We start from the raw sequence: 17,689 nt of genomic DNA, 5'->3' as shown, positions 1-17,689 counted from the left end.
TCATGCATCGCCGGACTCGCACAGCGACCTGAGCAGTATGCTAGACTGGCGAACGGCTTCCTGTAAGCGGGGTTCTACCGTAGGCTTGCAGTACGCGCCACGCAAGTAGTCCCGCAGCATGCCAACGTACGTCGAGTGGCTCTTATAGAGCTCTGAACGCGTTAATGGACTCATGCACTTCTTGTAGTGCATCCGAATCATTACTTGCACCTGGAGTATCTTGGTAAGACGCAGCATGGCCAGCAGTATGCGGCCGCCGTCGCCACGTCGAAGGGATTGTACGCTCAACTCCACACATATCACCAGCAGACGCGATAACACGTCCACGCCCTGCTCCAGCGCATTAACAGATATGAGCCTGCTCAGGCCGTTGTACAGCTTCACGTTACGGTGGAAGCAGACCTTGGGCAGCGCGAGGCAGTGGATCACAACCGCGCAGTACTGCAACAGGGAACGCCCGTCCAGCCGCTCGGAAGCGATAGTAAACAGTTCGATAAGGGAGACAATAGCCTCAACCACCTTGTCAGTGGATACGCCCAGTCTCGAAAAATCCTCAACCTCCTTGCACAGACGAAGAATCGAGATGTGACAAGCGTCGACCAACACCGGGGAAAGCGCGGACACGACCTGCTGGTCGGGAAACACAGCAAGGTTCTCCAGTATGCGAGCTGTTCTTTCAAGACAACTCTCGATTATGCCCTCGTCGTAGAAAGAAGGCACGAGACCGTGGTAGTCCTGGTAGTTGGAGAGCAGGCAGAAGTTTGCGATATAGGAACAGTCCGACAAGATCGACTCGACCATCTTCATGTATCGTCGCAGCAGCATGGAAGATTCACACTCGGACTCCACACTCTCACAGCGCAAGTGACGCGACAGGATGCGCGAAACGGAGCTACGTGCCGATTCCACTGCGGCCGATGACGCAGAAGAGACAACGTCTGGATATACAGCACCACTGACCACATCGGAAACGTGAGTGTCATCGGTAACAGCTGATTTTGTGGTATCAGAGCCAATGTCGGATCCATTTGCACCTTCTGCAACTCCAGAAGTAGTGGTGGCATCCGCGACATCCACAGCCGTCACCGATCCTAATGCCACAGTAACATCTTCAGCACCCTTCTCGATTACGCCTGTGGGCAAAATAGACTCGTGGGTATCCTGAGCAATCAAGTTAACCAACGGGGTTGTTTGTATGCCTATATCACATGCTTCACGCTTGTTACATGTCGGTGAGGATGCACCCAAGTCAGACACACTGCCTGCATAAAGCGATACATCGCTCATGGTGGCGGTCGTCGGCGTGTGGGATCGGCAAACGCCATTTGGCGGCGCGTCTCCTGGGAAGGATCCGTAATCCTCGTCATGATCTTCCTGACCAAGGTCGAGGGGTTCTTGCGATATGTGGTTGCCAACATCCAAGACAGTCTCCCGCACAACCTTTTTAACAACCTCGTTCGCAGCCTCATCTTCAATGCACCTTCTCGCGGATAGATTGGTATCAGCAACCGCCGCAACTGCCTCGGCATGAGTTTCGGATGGGCAGATCTCCGCAGTGGGCGTACAACGCACACCGCCTTCCAAAGCAAATGTAACACTGCGTCTTTCTTCCGTGCCCGATCGGCGAGGATTGGTTGTGGCAATGGGAATTGGAGACACATTTGTTGATTTATCTGGACTCATCTTACCAGTAGCCGCACCCACGTTATCCATTACCGCATCACAAACGACTTTATCAGAAGATTCCATAACAACATCTGTTGAGGGTGCATCAGGTAGCTTTGACCGTTTCGGAGTCAACGATTCAGGTGTGCCTTGCTGTTTTGCAACGGGTGATCCTGTGGATACGCACGGCGATTGCTCGTTATACTCCTGCTGTGCCGATTGCGATGACCGCAATGTTTTGGGTGAGAGTGGAGACTCACGGGCAACCAGAGAGATGCGCTTCCTTGTATTGGATGCGGAAGTGGCGGCGAATGATGGCGGCGCGGACGCTGAGGTGAACACAATAGATTTCGACGAAGCAGCCGCTGGTTTGGACGGTGACTTTATATTGGATGTTGGTGCTACCGCAACGGCTCCTACCGAATGCCGCACGGTGCTAATATCGCCATTCATCTTGATCCACTGTTCCGCCTTGTTGGATGGAATGAAGCCGTTGTTCTCGATGCCAGCACTTGCTGCTGAGGCTGGAGATGGATCACATGGTGTTTTGGAGCCACGTTCTGCAGAAGTACGAACTGACGATACGCGGAATTTCGTGGCCGAGTTACGTCCCGTAACATCCTGGTCTTCCGAAATAGATGTCACAGACAAGTTTTGACACTCCATTGCATCCCCGTTTATCGGTGATTTCTCCGGAATTTCAGTGCCCTCTGGCACAACAACATTGCACGTGTTCGCAGGGCTGGTGCAAGCAATGCCACTTGGGCTGGAGGTCTTCGGTGACTCTTCGGACCTGACAACAGTTGATACCCGTTGCGGTGACACTTGAGATGCCTGCTGTGTACTGGGCAGCGAATCGGGAACGATTGGTGATGCCATACGCTCACACAAAGCTGCTTGCCATACACAGGGGGAGAAGCAAGCCGACAAGAGTTCCGTGGTTACGTTGGTCACCTGCATGAGGTGATCGAACAACAGCAATGCGTTGCCCTGGTTACGCTCCCGATAAATGGTAAGTGCGTCTAGCACCCTGGCGCTCTCGTCAACCGACAGCTTGAGGCCCATCTCCTTCACCTTAGCAAACAAACGGTCGAAGCAGCGGTACACTTGATTTTCACACAAGCCACGCAGCAGAGCGCAGCACAACCACGTCAGCAACTCTAATCGCACATTGTTGTCGGCAAAAAGCATGCCACTCAGCAAATCCCTCGGCTGCTGCAAAAATGTCTCCCAAAACATACAAGCGCGATTCAAGCCACTTTCGCCGTTGCTCTCGAACATACAGCAATACAGGTCGCGGGAAACCTTCTTCCTCATACGCATGGACGCGAACAAAAGCGCGTTGCTGAACTTATCAGGGAGCTCAAACGAATTGTAGCAGGAACTAGACGAGCCATCGCTACGTCCAGTCGGTGGTGACGGCGTTGCGATGACCTTGTTCGAATCCCTAACTGCAGATGGGAGGCATTTTTCGAAAGCGGCGGCCAGTACACCGTCATTAATGGGCGATACGCTTGACGAAGCAGTTGAAGTTGGTTGGTAACCTGGAGCCGGGAGGGGAGACGAATCACACTGTGAAGCGGTAAGGGTGTCTGATTTGGGCGATTGAGCAACAGCCTCAACCTCAGCGGCCGGCGACAAGTGCTCATCTACATCCTGCGTTGGAACTGCATCTATGGCGTCCAAAACCTTGGCGGCTAGAATCGAGACGTCCCCACCGTCTGCAGATGATAGACGTGCACAATATGACACTATAATGCCGACGGTATTCGCATTCAAATTGGCGACCAACTCCGGAGTGAGCAGTGTTAATACGAACTCTAACATCGCTGAAGAGTCGCATGAATTGGTCGAGCCATTCCCATCAGTCAATAGCGCAGCGAAAAAGGTGTCGCCATCGCAATTTGAAGAAAGCTGCTTTATCAGGGACGCAACCTTCGGGTTACGTACATCAGTGGAGATAGCGGCAACCAGCATCGCAGCACTATCCGACGTTACACCTGGTGCAATAAAATCCTCCAGAAATGAATACAAAGCAGCTTTGCCCGTCTTGGACTGCTCACTGAAATTGTTGGTGCATTCACAAAGGAAACGCAAAATGGATGCCTCCAACTCACGCGCCAGGTCCGAATGTCCGTTTAACCACTTGGAGAGCTCGTATAAGCCCTCAGCCAGACTGCGCCGGGAAGATCCACGGCGGCAGATCTTGTTCAGGATGCTGGAATCGATGTGGTTCAACAGCGTACTTTCAGCTTCAGAAGGAACGAACGACGTGGAAACCTCTTCCGCTGAAATTCTTTCGGACAATCTTGGTCTGGGAGGCACAGGGCACACCCTAGTCTCCTTGGCCGCAGGCATAACTCGTTTATCACTCGACTCCAAGGGGGTGGCCACCACACCGCATTGTGAATTCACGGGCAAATTCTTTGTAGAGCTGTCCCCATCCTCGAAATTTGAACTGTACACGACATTTGACGACAATTGATCTTCAGTAGGTGCGACTGTTAAGGCGCTGGACCTTGACATGTCATCGGACACAGTTTCATCCAAATCCATAGCCACTGACGTCGACGACACAGGGGGATCCACCTCCATCGCATCCGATGGCACCGAATATGTAGATGTTTCTGTGGGAGCCGTTTCGCAGCTAGATGTTGCAGTGACGCACGGAGCAGGCACGGTCACGCCGGCACCGTTGCTATGCTTTCTCAAGCTTTTCTTCAAAAACCTGCGCACCAACTTACGTTTAGCGGGCGCCACCGCTGCTGGCACAGCGTCTGGAGTGGTTGGCGGAGCCGCACTCGCGATTTCCTTTTTAGCGTCACCAACAGGCGGCGCGCCTCCAGATGGCCCTTTGAGGCCAGCAGGTGGAGCGGCGGTTCCCGCCTTTGGACGTAGACGGGATGTCGCACGACTGCTACCACCCGTTACACGCGGGCAACTAGTGGGAGGAGCAGGCCTGATTACAGCGGATGGCGCTGCTGTGGGTTTTGCAGATGGCCTCGAATAAGAGGGATCTTCCAATGCACGCTTACTCTCCAGAGCGGCGCATCGGACCTTGGCGTTCTTGTCCAATGCGAGTGAAGTCAGAACGGGTATCAATTGCGATCTGTGGCATTGTAGCTCCTGCGTTATGTTGTCAAAAGAATCGGGCAGAACCGCAGTTCCGGAAATGATGTTGCACATGGCAATGCGTGCCAGTGGGGACTTGTGGCACAAGGACTTCTTCACAGCCTCAAAGACCATAGCGCCATCTCCGTACTTTATCATCCACGCAACACACTGAACTGCTGCGCCCTGCACCTTGCCGTTGCTGTCCTTCAAACGGTCAAACACCAAATCCACTAAGCAGGGGGTCTTTACCTGGCGCATAAAACCTTCGCCGCACTTATCGAGCAAAACGCCCAACAACTGCAGTGCTCCCAATACAATTGGAATCGCAGACTCGAATCTGAGTATGCTTTCCAATATACCAACCACTTGTGTGCCGCTGGGCCCCATGCTCAACCTACACGCAACTCGTCGCACCTGGTCCAACACGGATGTAAGAATATCGCGCTTGGCCTTCCACGCCTCTCGATCATAACTTCCAGACTTCGTATTTTGTCCAGAGTACGTAAACTGCGACGACAACCGCTTCAGCCACTCGGCTTTGAACTGCTCCACCGATGAAGACTGCGACTCGCCAGATGGAGCTAGAGCGACGTGATTCGACGTCGGAACTGAACGATTGGTTGTAGGTGCTCCCGTTGAATTTGTCGAGGATGCACGATTCATCGGCGGCCGGTTTCCAGCTCGGGCGACACCTCTGGCCGTTGCAGTGGCAGTTGTAACGACGGTGCTGTCTGCACAGGTGGTACCGGCAGATTCGCTAAGCGCTTCACCGGCGTTGTTGCCGCGAACCACAGGAGGTGTAACCGCAGCAACCGCTACATTAGCCGTGTCCGTCGTAGCACTGGACATGAGGTGCGTAGGCATCGACGGCGAGGATCGCTTCTCCGCCACCGTGGGCTTCAACGGAGTTGCCGGCAGCTGCTGAACTGCGGCTGGCACGGCGGGGCTACCTGCCACAGAATCAGACGGCACAACCGTATTTATAGTCTCGGAATGGCGAGGTGGCGCTGTCGAAGCTGGTGCTTGAATTGGTGAGGCAGCCGAGGCACGAGCTTTGCGTTGAAACGACCACGATGTGGTGTCCCCCAGATGGTTCGCCTCCTTCAAAAGCGCTAAGACCCTCCTCAACTGCGACGCGCTCAAATCAGGCAGAACGGCCTTGACCTCTTCCTCGTCCGTGATGTTGCGCAACAAAAACGCAAGCACGTTGTAACTGTACAACCGGCATAGATGTGTCCGAGTTCCTGTTATGATGCTCGACGCAATCGCGCAGAGCGCTTCGGACGGAACGGTAGGGGCGCCGAAAGCCTTCGTCAAAAACAACAGCGTCTTCATGATCCCAATCACGCGCCTGGCGTTGTCAACTGGCAGCTCAGGCGCCATCCCACCAGGGGTGCCGCTAGGTAAAAGCGAACGCACGCTGCTCCCGAACATGCCAACTATCTCCGCAAACACTCTGCGAGAGGAACATATGGATAGCAAGTTGCAAAGAAACAACGAGCACTGGTCACCTGCCTTGACATTGGGGAGTGCATACGCAACCAGGTCGTCATGCAGCAGCCGGTAGAAGGACAAAAGCGATTCCGCTGATTGTATGCCTTCATCGTTGTCGACCAAATCGTTATCCACGTGGGCAGCCTTCAAGTACGCTACCAACAACTCACACACCTTCACCTGAAGAGGGGTGCTCGCAGTCCTCAGCAACGTGCAAAACACAGCGGCATCAGACTGGTAATCGAAGCGTTCCGACTGATGGCAGCGCGACAGCTGTAGAGTCAACAGCTGTGTCTTCTCAGCGCGCTCAGCGTCGGATCCTTCCAGCAAATGGCGCAGCGACAGGGAAGGACACGACATCAGCTTGCTGCACATCAGCGCCGCAGGATCCGGCAACCGCGTCGGGAAGGACTCCGAAACGGGCTCCTGCTTCACCCGCACAGGCACCGCCATTTGCGGGAACCAAAGGAAGAAACGCGCTACCTGACTAGCGCGCACAGTGGCTTAGACAGACGGAACTCCAAGCATCGCACAAAAGTCTGCAAAAGGCACGAAACACGGCACATTGGCCGTAACTGTCATACGTAATAATGTAATGATGTGTAGATTGAAAACACCGCTCAGAAACCCTTACACATCCGGCGCGGCCGATGCAGAGCTGGAGATACGACACACCCTGGACACACGCTCACCAGGAAGGCCGTATTTGTGCGGTGGAATATTGCGATTGATAACTAACACCTGGCACACTTCGATGATACCTTCTTTTAGCCGACAGACTCTAGACACCCAACATGACACGATGCGGTACTGCCGTGATGCGCAAAACGAGCATCGGAAGAACCTAACTCAATAGACACGCATTTATCGCAATAAGACTGCAATGAAGTTATAAATGAATATCCTGGAATCTCCAAATGTGTCAGTAACGCAATGATAAGTCACCGGCACGTGATGGTACGAATTTGGTAGAGAAGGTTGGCCCAGCGCGGCTGCTGTGGAACTTGGAGGTGTTTTATTACACCTATATCGCATAGATATGGCTCTTGCACGCCATATAAGGCTTGTGGTTAAACCACTTGTGGAGATTCCTGGCGTCGATGATGTCGAATCGGCGCTGAAGAAATGCAATGCAACCGGGCTGGTAGAAATCGACGAAGATAATGCAGTGTGTCGCTCCACAGCCGATTGCAGCCGCAACGGTGGTCGTGCCGTTAGCGACAGTAGCGTCGGCAACACTGCTGTTGACTCAGTGCGCCAGGAATGCAGAAGCGTGGCAAGACGTGATGCAGCACCGGCAAAATTACACCGCGAAACTCTCGTGTGGACGAGCCATGATGGTATCACGCAGGTTAGGTTTTGTTCTGATCAGTCAGAGTTTGAACTGACGGGGACAGATGTTAAGCCGCTAGACGAATACACCATTGTGGCGTTTTACGGCTCCGTGGAGCGAGGATGTGAAGACGTATTGAAGGAGCGCTTCGTTTCACATGAAAGCGCCACAGAGGCTCTGATGAGACTTACGGGTTCATTCAGCATTGTGTACGTGTCGTTCAGAACAAATACAGTTTACGTGTTCAAGGACGAGATCGGCATCAGGTCTTTGCTATGGGGGCGCCACGATGGAGTTATCACGGTAACAGACGTGGCTTTCGGAAAGCAAACCGAGTGGTATGAAATACCGCCGGAATTCATGATAACTATACATGATGAAATAAAAGTGGTCAATAGAGGATTAACGATGCTGCAGAAACTGTGCCACCAAAGTAAGATCGCATATTCTGTGCTGACCATCGATGATGTTAACCACGCGATACAGCTGGTGTACGACGGTATCGCCAGCGCTGTAGTGGAGCTCTGTGACAGCAGGAGTATCCGTGATCGAGTGACTATTCTGTTCTCGGGCGGGCTCGACTCGAGCCTGTTGGCCTCGATGGTGGCCCAACACGTTAAAGATCTTGAATGCATAGAACTAGTTAATGTAGCTTTCAAACCCAAAGTGGCGCCGGATAGAATTACAGCCATATGCACGTACGAGGATCTAACAAGGATCTACCCGGAGGTGAACTTCAAATTAATCCTGGTCGACGTGGAAACTGAAGAGTACAAAAAAGTTGAACAGGAACTGATGGCAAGAATCATGCCAAACAACACACACATGGATTTGAACATCGCAGCTGCGCTACACTATGCAGTGGCACTCAAAGGAACGGTCATGCAACCGCAATTCATCCACACGGAAGAGTGGCAAGAGATCAAGCAGAATGTTGCCCTCATGAAATCCATTAACCTAAGGGTTACAATTTCAAAGGGTTCTGATACACAAACAAACAACGAAGAACTCGATGGTGGTAAAGATGGGACATGTGAAAACGAGCATTCGACGGACAATACCAGGAAGCACGACCGCCATGCCAAAACAGCATCTGATGAATCTGATGTTGTCGACGTACTCTGGGAACAGTGAGTGGCACTAATACCGTTTAGATTTAATTTGCAGACTCATCCAACTTCGTGGTAGCGTCAATGCGGCTGATGAAGATTACACTTCACCCTCAAAACATGTGATCATTGGGAGTGGCGCTGACGAACTGTTCGGAGGCTATGGCAGACACGCTGTAGCGCCGCCAACAGCGGACGTTTCTTTCTCAAAAGAGGTAAACAAGTATGTTTTTTAAAATATTGGGACCTCAATATGTTTGCAGGGATATACGGAGGCTATGGAAACGCAATCTGGGCAGGGACGATCGTGTGGTCAACGCTCAAGGGGTCACGGCCCTCTACCCATTCTTACATCCATCGGTTATTAGAGTGCTCACGCATCTGAAACTAAACGCTGCTACAGTTGTAGACGCGTTAGAATGCCCGGAATGGGTGAAAAGTCTGGGAGTGTATCAGTCCTTGCAGTACAGTACCTTCAAGAATTGCGAATTCCTACATGACCGCCGCAACAGAGAGGTCGCAATATACATCAACAAGTGGATACTGCGTGAAATCGCAGTACGGATTGGACTTAAGCATTGCGTGCATTTCAAAAAAAGGGCCATACAATTTGGAACTAGAAGTGCAAAGACGTTCAACAGGCTGCGAGGGATGTCAAACAGGGTTGCAAGCGACAAAGGTGCGACAATAATTATGAATAACGATCTTTGATGGAGATTATGCGCAATATAAACAATCTAAGGTTGAGCAGTATTGGTGCAAATCGTCATCAACTCCTTGTTTCAAGTTGTATAGTCTTATTTGTCGCCACAGGTCGCTTATACGACATATTAGCATTCCACCACCTGCAAGATGCTGGTGCCTCTTTGTGCTCTCGCGGTATATATTTGGTGGCAAACATGCTGTCCGGGGGCGAGAGGAATTTGTGGAGTCGTGATTGCGTTGCCTCAATTTTTTAATCGTGAATGTTAATCCTAATGCCATAACCGTTATTGTCGCGTTTAGCTCGTTATGGCAGTACGCAAGTGCTCAGGAACCTGCGAAGATGCTTCTCGGCAGACCAACAGAGAGCCCTTTTTTTCTCCAACTACTTTTCTACAATATCCATCAACATTTCTACCCATATCAAAATTTGGAACATGTTATCACATTTTTGCGTGCCTGTAGCTATTCCGGTTTGAGCAGATTGGAAAATTCCTCTGTATGGTGGCAGCTACCCATGAAGATGGGATGTTCTCTGCAGCCACTGGTATATCATAATGAGTCGTAAAATTTTTTGTAGCGGCAGAGGTCTATAACATCCGTGTTGGTTGAATGCAGTTGTGATTCGGTAAAAATTTTGTTGATAGTTTAACACGAAATCCATGACCATGGGCGAATTGACCATCATGAAATCCCTATGGATATGTTGTGTACTTCTGTGGTATTTGACAAGATGCGTTGGCGCAATTATGTGTGATTTTGATGGGCCAGATGGATTACGTAGTGGTAATGCCATCGTTAGCTGCCACATGGACGCCGATATTATGAACTCCGTTACTGTCATGTGTCCACGCCAAGTCGACGGTACTGAGTATGTATGGCATCCTCAACCGAATGTGGAAGAACAAGGTCATCTCAAAACGTATGTGAGTGATGATGGCGCTTTTAGTTCCGTTTCTATTTCAAGGGTCGTGCATTTCGAATCTATGAATAAGTTTTTCTGGATGCAAACCACTCCCTCTCAAACATCTATGCACGTCAAATTGCCAAAAGATGAATTGGTTGTCATTACCCAACGCCGCCTTATCTTCATTTGTGGGCCGAAAGATTTGGTTCTCACCGATACGTTGCAGCGTCACCTCCACGTTCTCCATGAGCTTGGTCAAATGGAATCTGTTCCATGGATCCCAACAACGCCGTTGACGGAAGAAATGTTGGAAATAGGGAAATCATTGGGTGTTTTATTATTGACTAGAGACCGGAGGTATCTACCGCTGCAAGGTTGCGGAAGCCGCCCTTCGCTACTGTTCGCTCCGAATAATGTGATGGTAGATTCCAAAACGGGGATACGTTCATGCGTGGCGGATCCTATTTCCCCATCACTTATCGGATTTGTCTGCGAAGGTCGTCTTGAACCCAATGATTGCATGAAATCCCTCTTGGACGATGACGGCGCTGTTGTTGCTGCTCCGAAGCCCCATGCGTACTTGAATTTCCAAAACTATGGGCATTGGATAGTATCACGATATTTCGGTGAGGTAGCTACGCGCCCCTTTAGTGGCGAATGCAGGTGCATAGATCCGGAGACTGGTCACGTCAAGGCCCGTATAGAGATCCGTCAGAAAACTGACCACGTCTGTGATATAGCTAGCATGATCGAAGGCAACAAGTCGCATCCCAAGCGGGGTCCCTGGTGTTCGGTTGTACTCCATCCGGGCAGCACCTTGACCATAAAGGTACCAACACAGCCCTCGAACCCGGGTTCTATAGACAAGGAATACGCGGAAGGTTACGGCAGTGACGTTGGCTCCGGTTTTCACGCTCTACCACTCTCGCATTTGCCGTCCATATATGACTATGAAACTGGATTTATGCCAAAGAACTTGACTACGCTGAGGCAACAGACGGATTTTTATGACCTTGAAGCTTACGACGAACTCTCGTACGACGAAGCGCTTGCGGGCGATGCGCTCGAATTAGATGTTTCCCAACTGGACAGAGGAGAGGTGAAGCTAAAGTACCATGTAGACAAACCTCTTACTTTACGAAACGGGCAAAACTCGTTCATGTTTCATTGGACATCTCAACCGGGGAACTATTATTATACGGATACGACACGTGCCACTGTCAATGTGGCCTTTGCTTTTACCCATGACTACGAAATGGTTGGTTGCGACCGGAGCACACCAAGTGTGTTTGATCAATATGCAAGCAGAAAATATTGTTCGACCAAACGAATGGGGAACGGTATAGAGGATACGTATGAGTGTTCAGTAAACGTTGTTAGCGATAACAAGCCGGCTGGTATCTACTGCCAACCTGATGAGGAGTTGTTACCGAACAATTGTGACTCTACAGGATACGATCTCTATAGTAATAAGATTGTTACAATGCACGGATCTGTGGAAAATACAACTCCATACCCCATTACGGGTTTTCAGGCATTATATTTTCACGCCCTTCACGATAGCCCTGTCAGTTACGCTTGCTTCTGTGTTGACCAACGTGGGTATGAAAAATCAAGGCTAGTTATGAGCCATAACATGCTGAAGTCTTATTTCTTCACAACAGAACATATAAATAATGTTCAAATGCAACGTCAAATTTCAGATGCGCCTATTTTCTCCTCAAGACGGTCTAATGAAGAACGTATGCCATTACGATCGCTTATAGCAGAGTACATAACCAAAAAATCGGTCGTATTGAACTTGGGCACACATCTGACAATGACGTGTAATCCTGGACTCGTATATAGGGACTTTGAAAATGAGCCAATAGTGCCATCGATATGGTGGCCACGGCAACCAGACATGTACTATTACAGCGTGAACCGTACGGCGCGTGGGCTTCAGCTTATTCGTAACAGGTACTCCGACTCGATTGCTAGTACTCCTGGTGGTTATTCGATATCTTTCAAACCTAAGTTGCATAAATGGAGAGAGATTTTTACAATTCAAACGTTCAGGGACTCAGTGTTGGTATCTAAGGATCCGAAACACAGAAAGTATGTATCCATGATATTTGTCTGCGGTAAAGAGCTCGAACAACCGCACTCATCCATTTTAACTGGTAACAGTTATTCATATCAGCGTCTACGCAGTTTATTATACTCGTCACTATACACTTGGAACGTCGTTGAAGTCAACATGGAGACCACTGATCCCTATATGCAAGGTTGCGGAGTTACATACGAATCAGATGAGCTGTTCAAACCTGAGACTCCCAAACTCTACGATGCGGACGGGCAGCCTCAGTTTGGCTGCAAGATCGACATTCAAGCTGCCAAGGAAGCGGCGTTCTACTGCCCGGCTCCTTACGCGCTGGACCCACCGAACTGTTTCAACCACGTCTCCGTGGATGGTGAACTGAAGAACCTAAGCGACATCAGTCAGTCGTTAGTGGACGATTCATCTAACCACTTTGTTATCCTGCGATTCGACAGCGAACTCATTGGACCCGGGGAGACGCTTCGCAAGACACCGCCGTTGGAGTGCCGCTGCGTCACTACCAAGGGCATCGTCTTATCCACCATCCAGATCGAGAACTATTACGCCAAGTAACAAGTAGCTCAGATTTGGTCACTCTTTTGGCAATGAACCACTTTAATTGTCATTGTTCATGTTGGTCGATCTGTTGGTTTGTGTCTTCAGTGAGAGCATCGATTTCAGTTGTCGAAAGCTCATTGTAGTTGCCGGTACAAAGGCATCACGTGGTGTTAATACGCCTGTTTGTAAATCATTTGCGATACACATATTGTGTTCACAAGAATTGAGCAAAATTACGTCATCTCATAAGTGGGGTGCTGGGTTCTGCCAATAAGAAAGTTGTGTTATCTTCATTTACACAATTAGTCGTAAAACAAGAAAGCGGCAATGCCTCTACTACGTAACAATGACAAATATGTGCAAACTCGTATTGTATTCAGGAACTCTCTCGCTGTTGGTGAGCAACTACAATATGAGCGGCTAGCCACCGTTGAACAACGGTGGTGCAACCTACAAGAATTACTTTCTCCACAACTCGTACGTTAACAGCACAATATATCACACGATTTGCAAAGTTCAGATGCGCCATAGTGGCATTTGTGAAGCCTAATTTTCAAGCCGTCACCGGACTCTGCAGCCAAGTTACAGTTTGATGAGCCAGAACACGCAACAAGACACTAATGCCTCGTCTTACGATGCCCCTTATCGGTAACAAAATTTTCATGCAGCAAAGAGGATTTATAATAGGGGTACAACCATGTTCCGCACCACTCGGCTCAATGAGATGTTCGATCTCATTTGGATTCGGATGACACTTAAAAAACGGACCCATGGTTGTGTGATTACTGCAGTATGGTATACTAAATCGTATCTGTAGAAGTGGTACGGTGCTTACACAGCCGGAATTCTGTATGCAACTAATGTGAGATATGTTATGATTATCATGGTTCCACTCTGCTATTGGGTGAACAAGGGTATGACAAGCGACTCCGTCGTTACGGTGATATTATATGAGTATACAAAGGTGCGACACACGATACCCGTGCTTCAATTGATGCGGAGATGTATAACCTCTACATCTTTCGGCCATAGAATTATGGGGTAAGGTTCGCAATCTAGATATATCTTGCTGGGGCAGTTAGCTTATAGAAGACCCGTGCCTGGTGTCTCCCTGGCGGCATGTTAGGTAGCAGTTGGCGACATGGTCCCAGTACTCCGATTTATTCATATCCAATGTAAACACAGTGCTAAGTACTGTGGTTGGGCTAAATGTAGCTACGGCAAGGATGCCAAATCGCTGGATTGGCAATGTAATAAGAATGATACTCAGTATACAGACTGCCAAGGTAGATCGCCGCTTATGTCGTACCTCTCCGGTTGCCTGCCGGGCCACCTCCATCACCAACTAAATTCCGTTGGTTGTAACTTTGTATGTTCTACATGTCCCACCTCTCAGCGTGGAATGCCATGTTTGACACCTCTTGGATTCAGGGCTTTCTCATGTTCGAAACGGAAAGGCAAGGATATATGTGAAGTTCTAGAAGATATTTGCGGTGACGGAGGTGTACTTACCAAACTGTCCTCATCACTTACGTGTCTGCTGGGCCTTCCCCCACGCTGTTTCCCCGACATATTTGCCTTCTATTACCAACTCACAAGAATGTGGAATGAAATGCCTAAAACCCCAAACGGACTTGATGACAAATGTATGCAGAAGCCTATTTGCCTCGAAATCATAAATACGGTAGGATGTAACTATGATACTGCCAAAACCTTCCTTGACTCATGCCGCAACCTCTATGACTCTCCATCCCACTTTATGCATGAAATAACAGCTGGTTACGATCTCGGATACCTCGTTGGCTGCAATAAGCAGAGTTGCGGTAACGTCACTAGGCCTCTCAATTCTTCTGCCTATTCTGTTTTTGCCTCCACCTACGCTGAAAGATATTTGTCGTGGTTGGTATACATTTGTCCTCAACTTGTGAGCTTTTTAACCCAGTTGAAAGAATCATTTGGTGATTTATATTGTTACGACTCTCTTTGCTCTCCATGCCTCAACCGTGACGGTTGTACAAAAGGCAAACATGTCACTTCGCCATGTGGATGCAAATCCATCGTCCATTGCCGAGGGGTATCCTCAGTGCTCTATAGATATGGTCTTACGTACGCCGATGTTGCGGACAGAAGCCAGATCAGATGTCACGATTTTTGTACGGCACTGGACAATATGTTAAAATAGCAGACGTTGAAGAATTTCCTGCATGCCATTGACACATTGCTGTTTACTATCAGAGCACCATTCTTCTGCGTCCTAGTGGCCCTATGGTCGTTATCGCTCCTGTATGTCGCCTACGTATTCCTAGTATGCCTCGACGTATTGGGCATACGTTCTCACATTATGCGCGCCAAGGCGTCCCACACCATAGTACCATACTCACTGCTCGCAGTCGCACATGTTGGCAGACTTAGCAAACTCACGTACCTGCAACTTTAGTATTGCCTTAAAGAGTGATATTTAGCGCCACTTCAACCTCACCAAACTTAGCACCTGATATACCAGCTAGTTTTTTTATGCGTGAAGGTGCTATTCGTTAGGCACGTTGCTTTATTGGTCACCCGCAATAATGTCTTATTTATACTATGTAATTCATGAATGAAGGATGTAGATGGAGCTGTCAAGACAGCTAAAAACAAGGCGACGGAAGTCTGTGAAAAGTTGAACGTTTCTCACACTGTAAGCAATAATTTTGTGGAGATTGTGAAAGCTATAGACAAATTTAACGAAGTTCATCGGGAACTGTAAGTGTTGGAACAAAATTTGGGGTGTGTTAGACTGCGTTAGTGAAAGTACTTAACGGGGCGGTTGACAAGGTGGTTACGGAAGTTAGCGACAAAAGGAATGGAAACAGGATTGATGTGGAGGATACAATGAAGTGTGTCTTTGGTGTCTATGACAACACAACAAAGATCTTCCACAACGACATTTACATCAGCATGAATTAGGAGATCGGTCAAAGGCGGATGCCTATCAAGTTTCCATTGAAGCCGTAAAGTTCAGAACGTAACATCCGGATATTAAACTCGCTTCATTACTCCTCAAAACATAACAGTGGTACATAAGTTACCTATTGTAAAGACTTAGTAGACAAAAAATGTCGTCAGCGTACAGACAGCAGTCACAAACACGGTGGTGTGTTGGATTCCGCAGCAGTCGACTATTACAACTGGGTGAATGAGTATATTGCAAAGCTAATGAGCCAATATACCACGTGTTGTACCTGTCAATTGTACGGAACAACGGATAATAGCGCACTTGTCAAGAGATTACCGCGGCACAAAAGCCACAAACGGCAATACACAGAGACGACAATAAAGATTTGCCACAATCGCTTTCAACAAAACCACAAATATTCTGATCTCAATAGATGGAATGAGTAGTGTTTGCATCGCCCACTGGGTGATTGAGTTGTTGATAGCGATAAGGTTACGCAGGTCGCTGTGGGCTCTGTAAGAGAAATATCGCACACCATCGCAACATTTCAAGCTTCTATGCATAACTTAAAATCGTAATAACATATTTAGGCCCATTATGCACCAATTTTGCTGGATTCTTGTGTACTCCGATGACTCGCAGTTTGCATACTCTATGCCAGGCTTATTGTGTGGAGTTTGCCGCGATATGTTGCCTTCACCATCATCGCGACTCCAGAATATAATTTTTTAATTTACAGACGCATTTGTATATTTCAATAAGGCGCTTATATATTGGAAGGCAACGGCACTTGTGTCGTCCTCATCCGGCATTACGACGTAGTTGGCGTTCACGCTGCTGTTTAAATACGCAGGCTGATTTAGAAGCGGCTTTTAATTATACTAAACATACCATACACGTATAGAGTTTGCAAAATATAACACATTTTACACAATGCCGTTCGATTCGTTGACTATGGTTCCTCGGGACCTAAAGGAGGCCATTGACTGGCTGCTCGCCACGAAGGTCAATGAGGATTCTAGAACCTGGTGGTCTATGGGCCTGGGTCTTACCCGTATGTACGAACGCCAGCCTGCTGCAGTGAAGATGTTACCGGCTCTTGAGGTTATAAAGCAGATAACCAAGGACTTCTTGGAGCGAAAAGAGATCAGGAACCAGAAGTTCGTTAGAAGTGTGTTGGATCGGATCAATAAGCCCTCGAGTAATACTACCGGCAACGACCCTCAAAGCCTAAAGGTGCATGTCGGATCGGCCAGGGGTGTCGGCCCCAGGACCCTGGCAAGGAGCGCCTGCAAAGCGCTGTATGTTTGCGATATGTTCTTGGATGATATAAAAGACCACGAGAAGTATAGGTCTGCTTACGCCTCAGATGTGACATGGGAAGAATCATGTGACGAATATCCGGAAGCTTGCGCGGTGGTCCTCGTGGGAATCGCGCCGATCCTATACGTTGGCTTACGTTCTTTGAAGGAAGCAGCCAAAGCTGCAGTAGAAGCAGGACCGGGTTCAAAGGAGGAAATACACTTGGCGAAAGTGATGAAAGCCGTGGGTTACACAGTGCCGCAATGCCGTAGCGACTTAACTTCTCTCGACATCCGCAAGGCGTTGAGAGGTCTGGATGTACCAATGTTGGCCGTAATCTACGACTTCTCTGGATTCTGGGGGCTGTATTGAACAAATATAATAGGTTAGCTGCAGATTTATATGTATAACAGAAGGTTTTGCGTCCGTGAACCAAGCGAGCAGCCGTATTGGTAGTGCCCATAAAACGTTTTAAAATTTCCAAATGCAG

The 17,689-nt window shown here is 48.9% G+C and overlaps 6 protein-coding genes across 6 annotated transcripts; 5 read left to right on the top strand and 1 right to left on the bottom strand.

Annotated features, from left to right (window-relative positions):
- On the bottom strand, positions 1 to 6,726 carry BBBOND_0208620 (hypothetical protein, conserved; the record flags this gene model as incomplete). The annotated part of the gene is made up of 1 exon (XM_012912440.1): positions 1 to 6,726. The coding sequence occupies one exon, from the start codon at positions 6,724 to 6,726 to the stop codon at positions 1 to 3; it is 6,726 nt and encodes a 2,241-aa protein (XP_012767894.1).
- Positions 6,727 to 7,312: 586 nt separating this feature from the next.
- BBBOND_0208610 (asparagine synthase, putative) lies at positions 7,313 to 9,426 on the top strand (the record flags this gene model as incomplete). Its single annotated transcript, XM_012912439.1, has 3 exons — positions 7,313 to 8,736; positions 8,774 to 8,938; positions 8,979 to 9,426. 3 exons carry the CDS (start codon positions 7,313 to 7,315, stop codon positions 9,424 to 9,426), a joined length of 2,037 nt encoding a protein of 678 aa, XP_012767893.1.
- Positions 9,427 to 10,166: 740 nt separating this feature from the next.
- BBBOND_0208600 (hypothetical protein) lies at positions 10,167 to 12,977 on the top strand (the record flags this gene model as incomplete). Its single annotated transcript, XM_012912438.1, has 1 exon — positions 10,167 to 12,977. One exon carries the CDS (start codon positions 10,167 to 10,169, stop codon positions 12,975 to 12,977), a length of 2,811 nt encoding a protein of 936 aa, XP_012767892.1.
- A 1,126-nt stretch (positions 12,978 to 14,103) lies between these two features.
- On the top strand, positions 14,104 to 15,144 carry BBBOND_0208590 (hypothetical protein; the record flags this gene model as incomplete). Its single annotated transcript, XM_012912437.1, has 1 exon — positions 14,104 to 15,144. The coding sequence occupies one exon, from the start codon at positions 14,104 to 14,106 to the stop codon at positions 15,142 to 15,144; it is 1,041 nt and encodes a 346-aa protein (XP_012767891.1).
- A 414-nt stretch (positions 15,145 to 15,558) lies between these two features.
- BBBOND_0208580 (hypothetical protein) lies at positions 15,559 to 15,908 on the top strand (the record flags this gene model as incomplete). The annotated part of the gene is made up of 2 exons (XM_012912436.1): positions 15,559 to 15,704; positions 15,815 to 15,908. The coding sequence occupies 2 exons, from the start codon at positions 15,559 to 15,561 to the stop codon at positions 15,906 to 15,908; spliced, it is 240 nt and encodes a 79-aa protein (XP_012767890.1).
- Positions 15,909 to 16,830: 922 nt separating this feature from the next.
- BBBOND_0208570 (hypothetical protein) lies at positions 16,831 to 17,571 on the top strand (the record flags this gene model as incomplete). Its single annotated transcript, XM_012912435.1, has 1 exon — positions 16,831 to 17,571. One exon carries the CDS (start codon positions 16,831 to 16,833, stop codon positions 17,569 to 17,571), a length of 741 nt encoding a protein of 246 aa, XP_012767889.1.
- Between the last annotated feature and the right edge of the window lie 118 nt (positions 17,572 to 17,689).

Source organism: Babesia bigemina (assembly GCF_000981445.1).
Source record: "Babesia bigemina genome assembly Bbig001, chromosome : II".
Taxonomy (NCBI): domain Eukaryota; phylum Apicomplexa; class Aconoidasida; order Piroplasmida; family Babesiidae; genus Babesia; species Babesia bigemina.
Note: the sequence above shows the minus strand (reverse complement) of the source record. Positions and strands in the feature narration are given on the sequence as shown.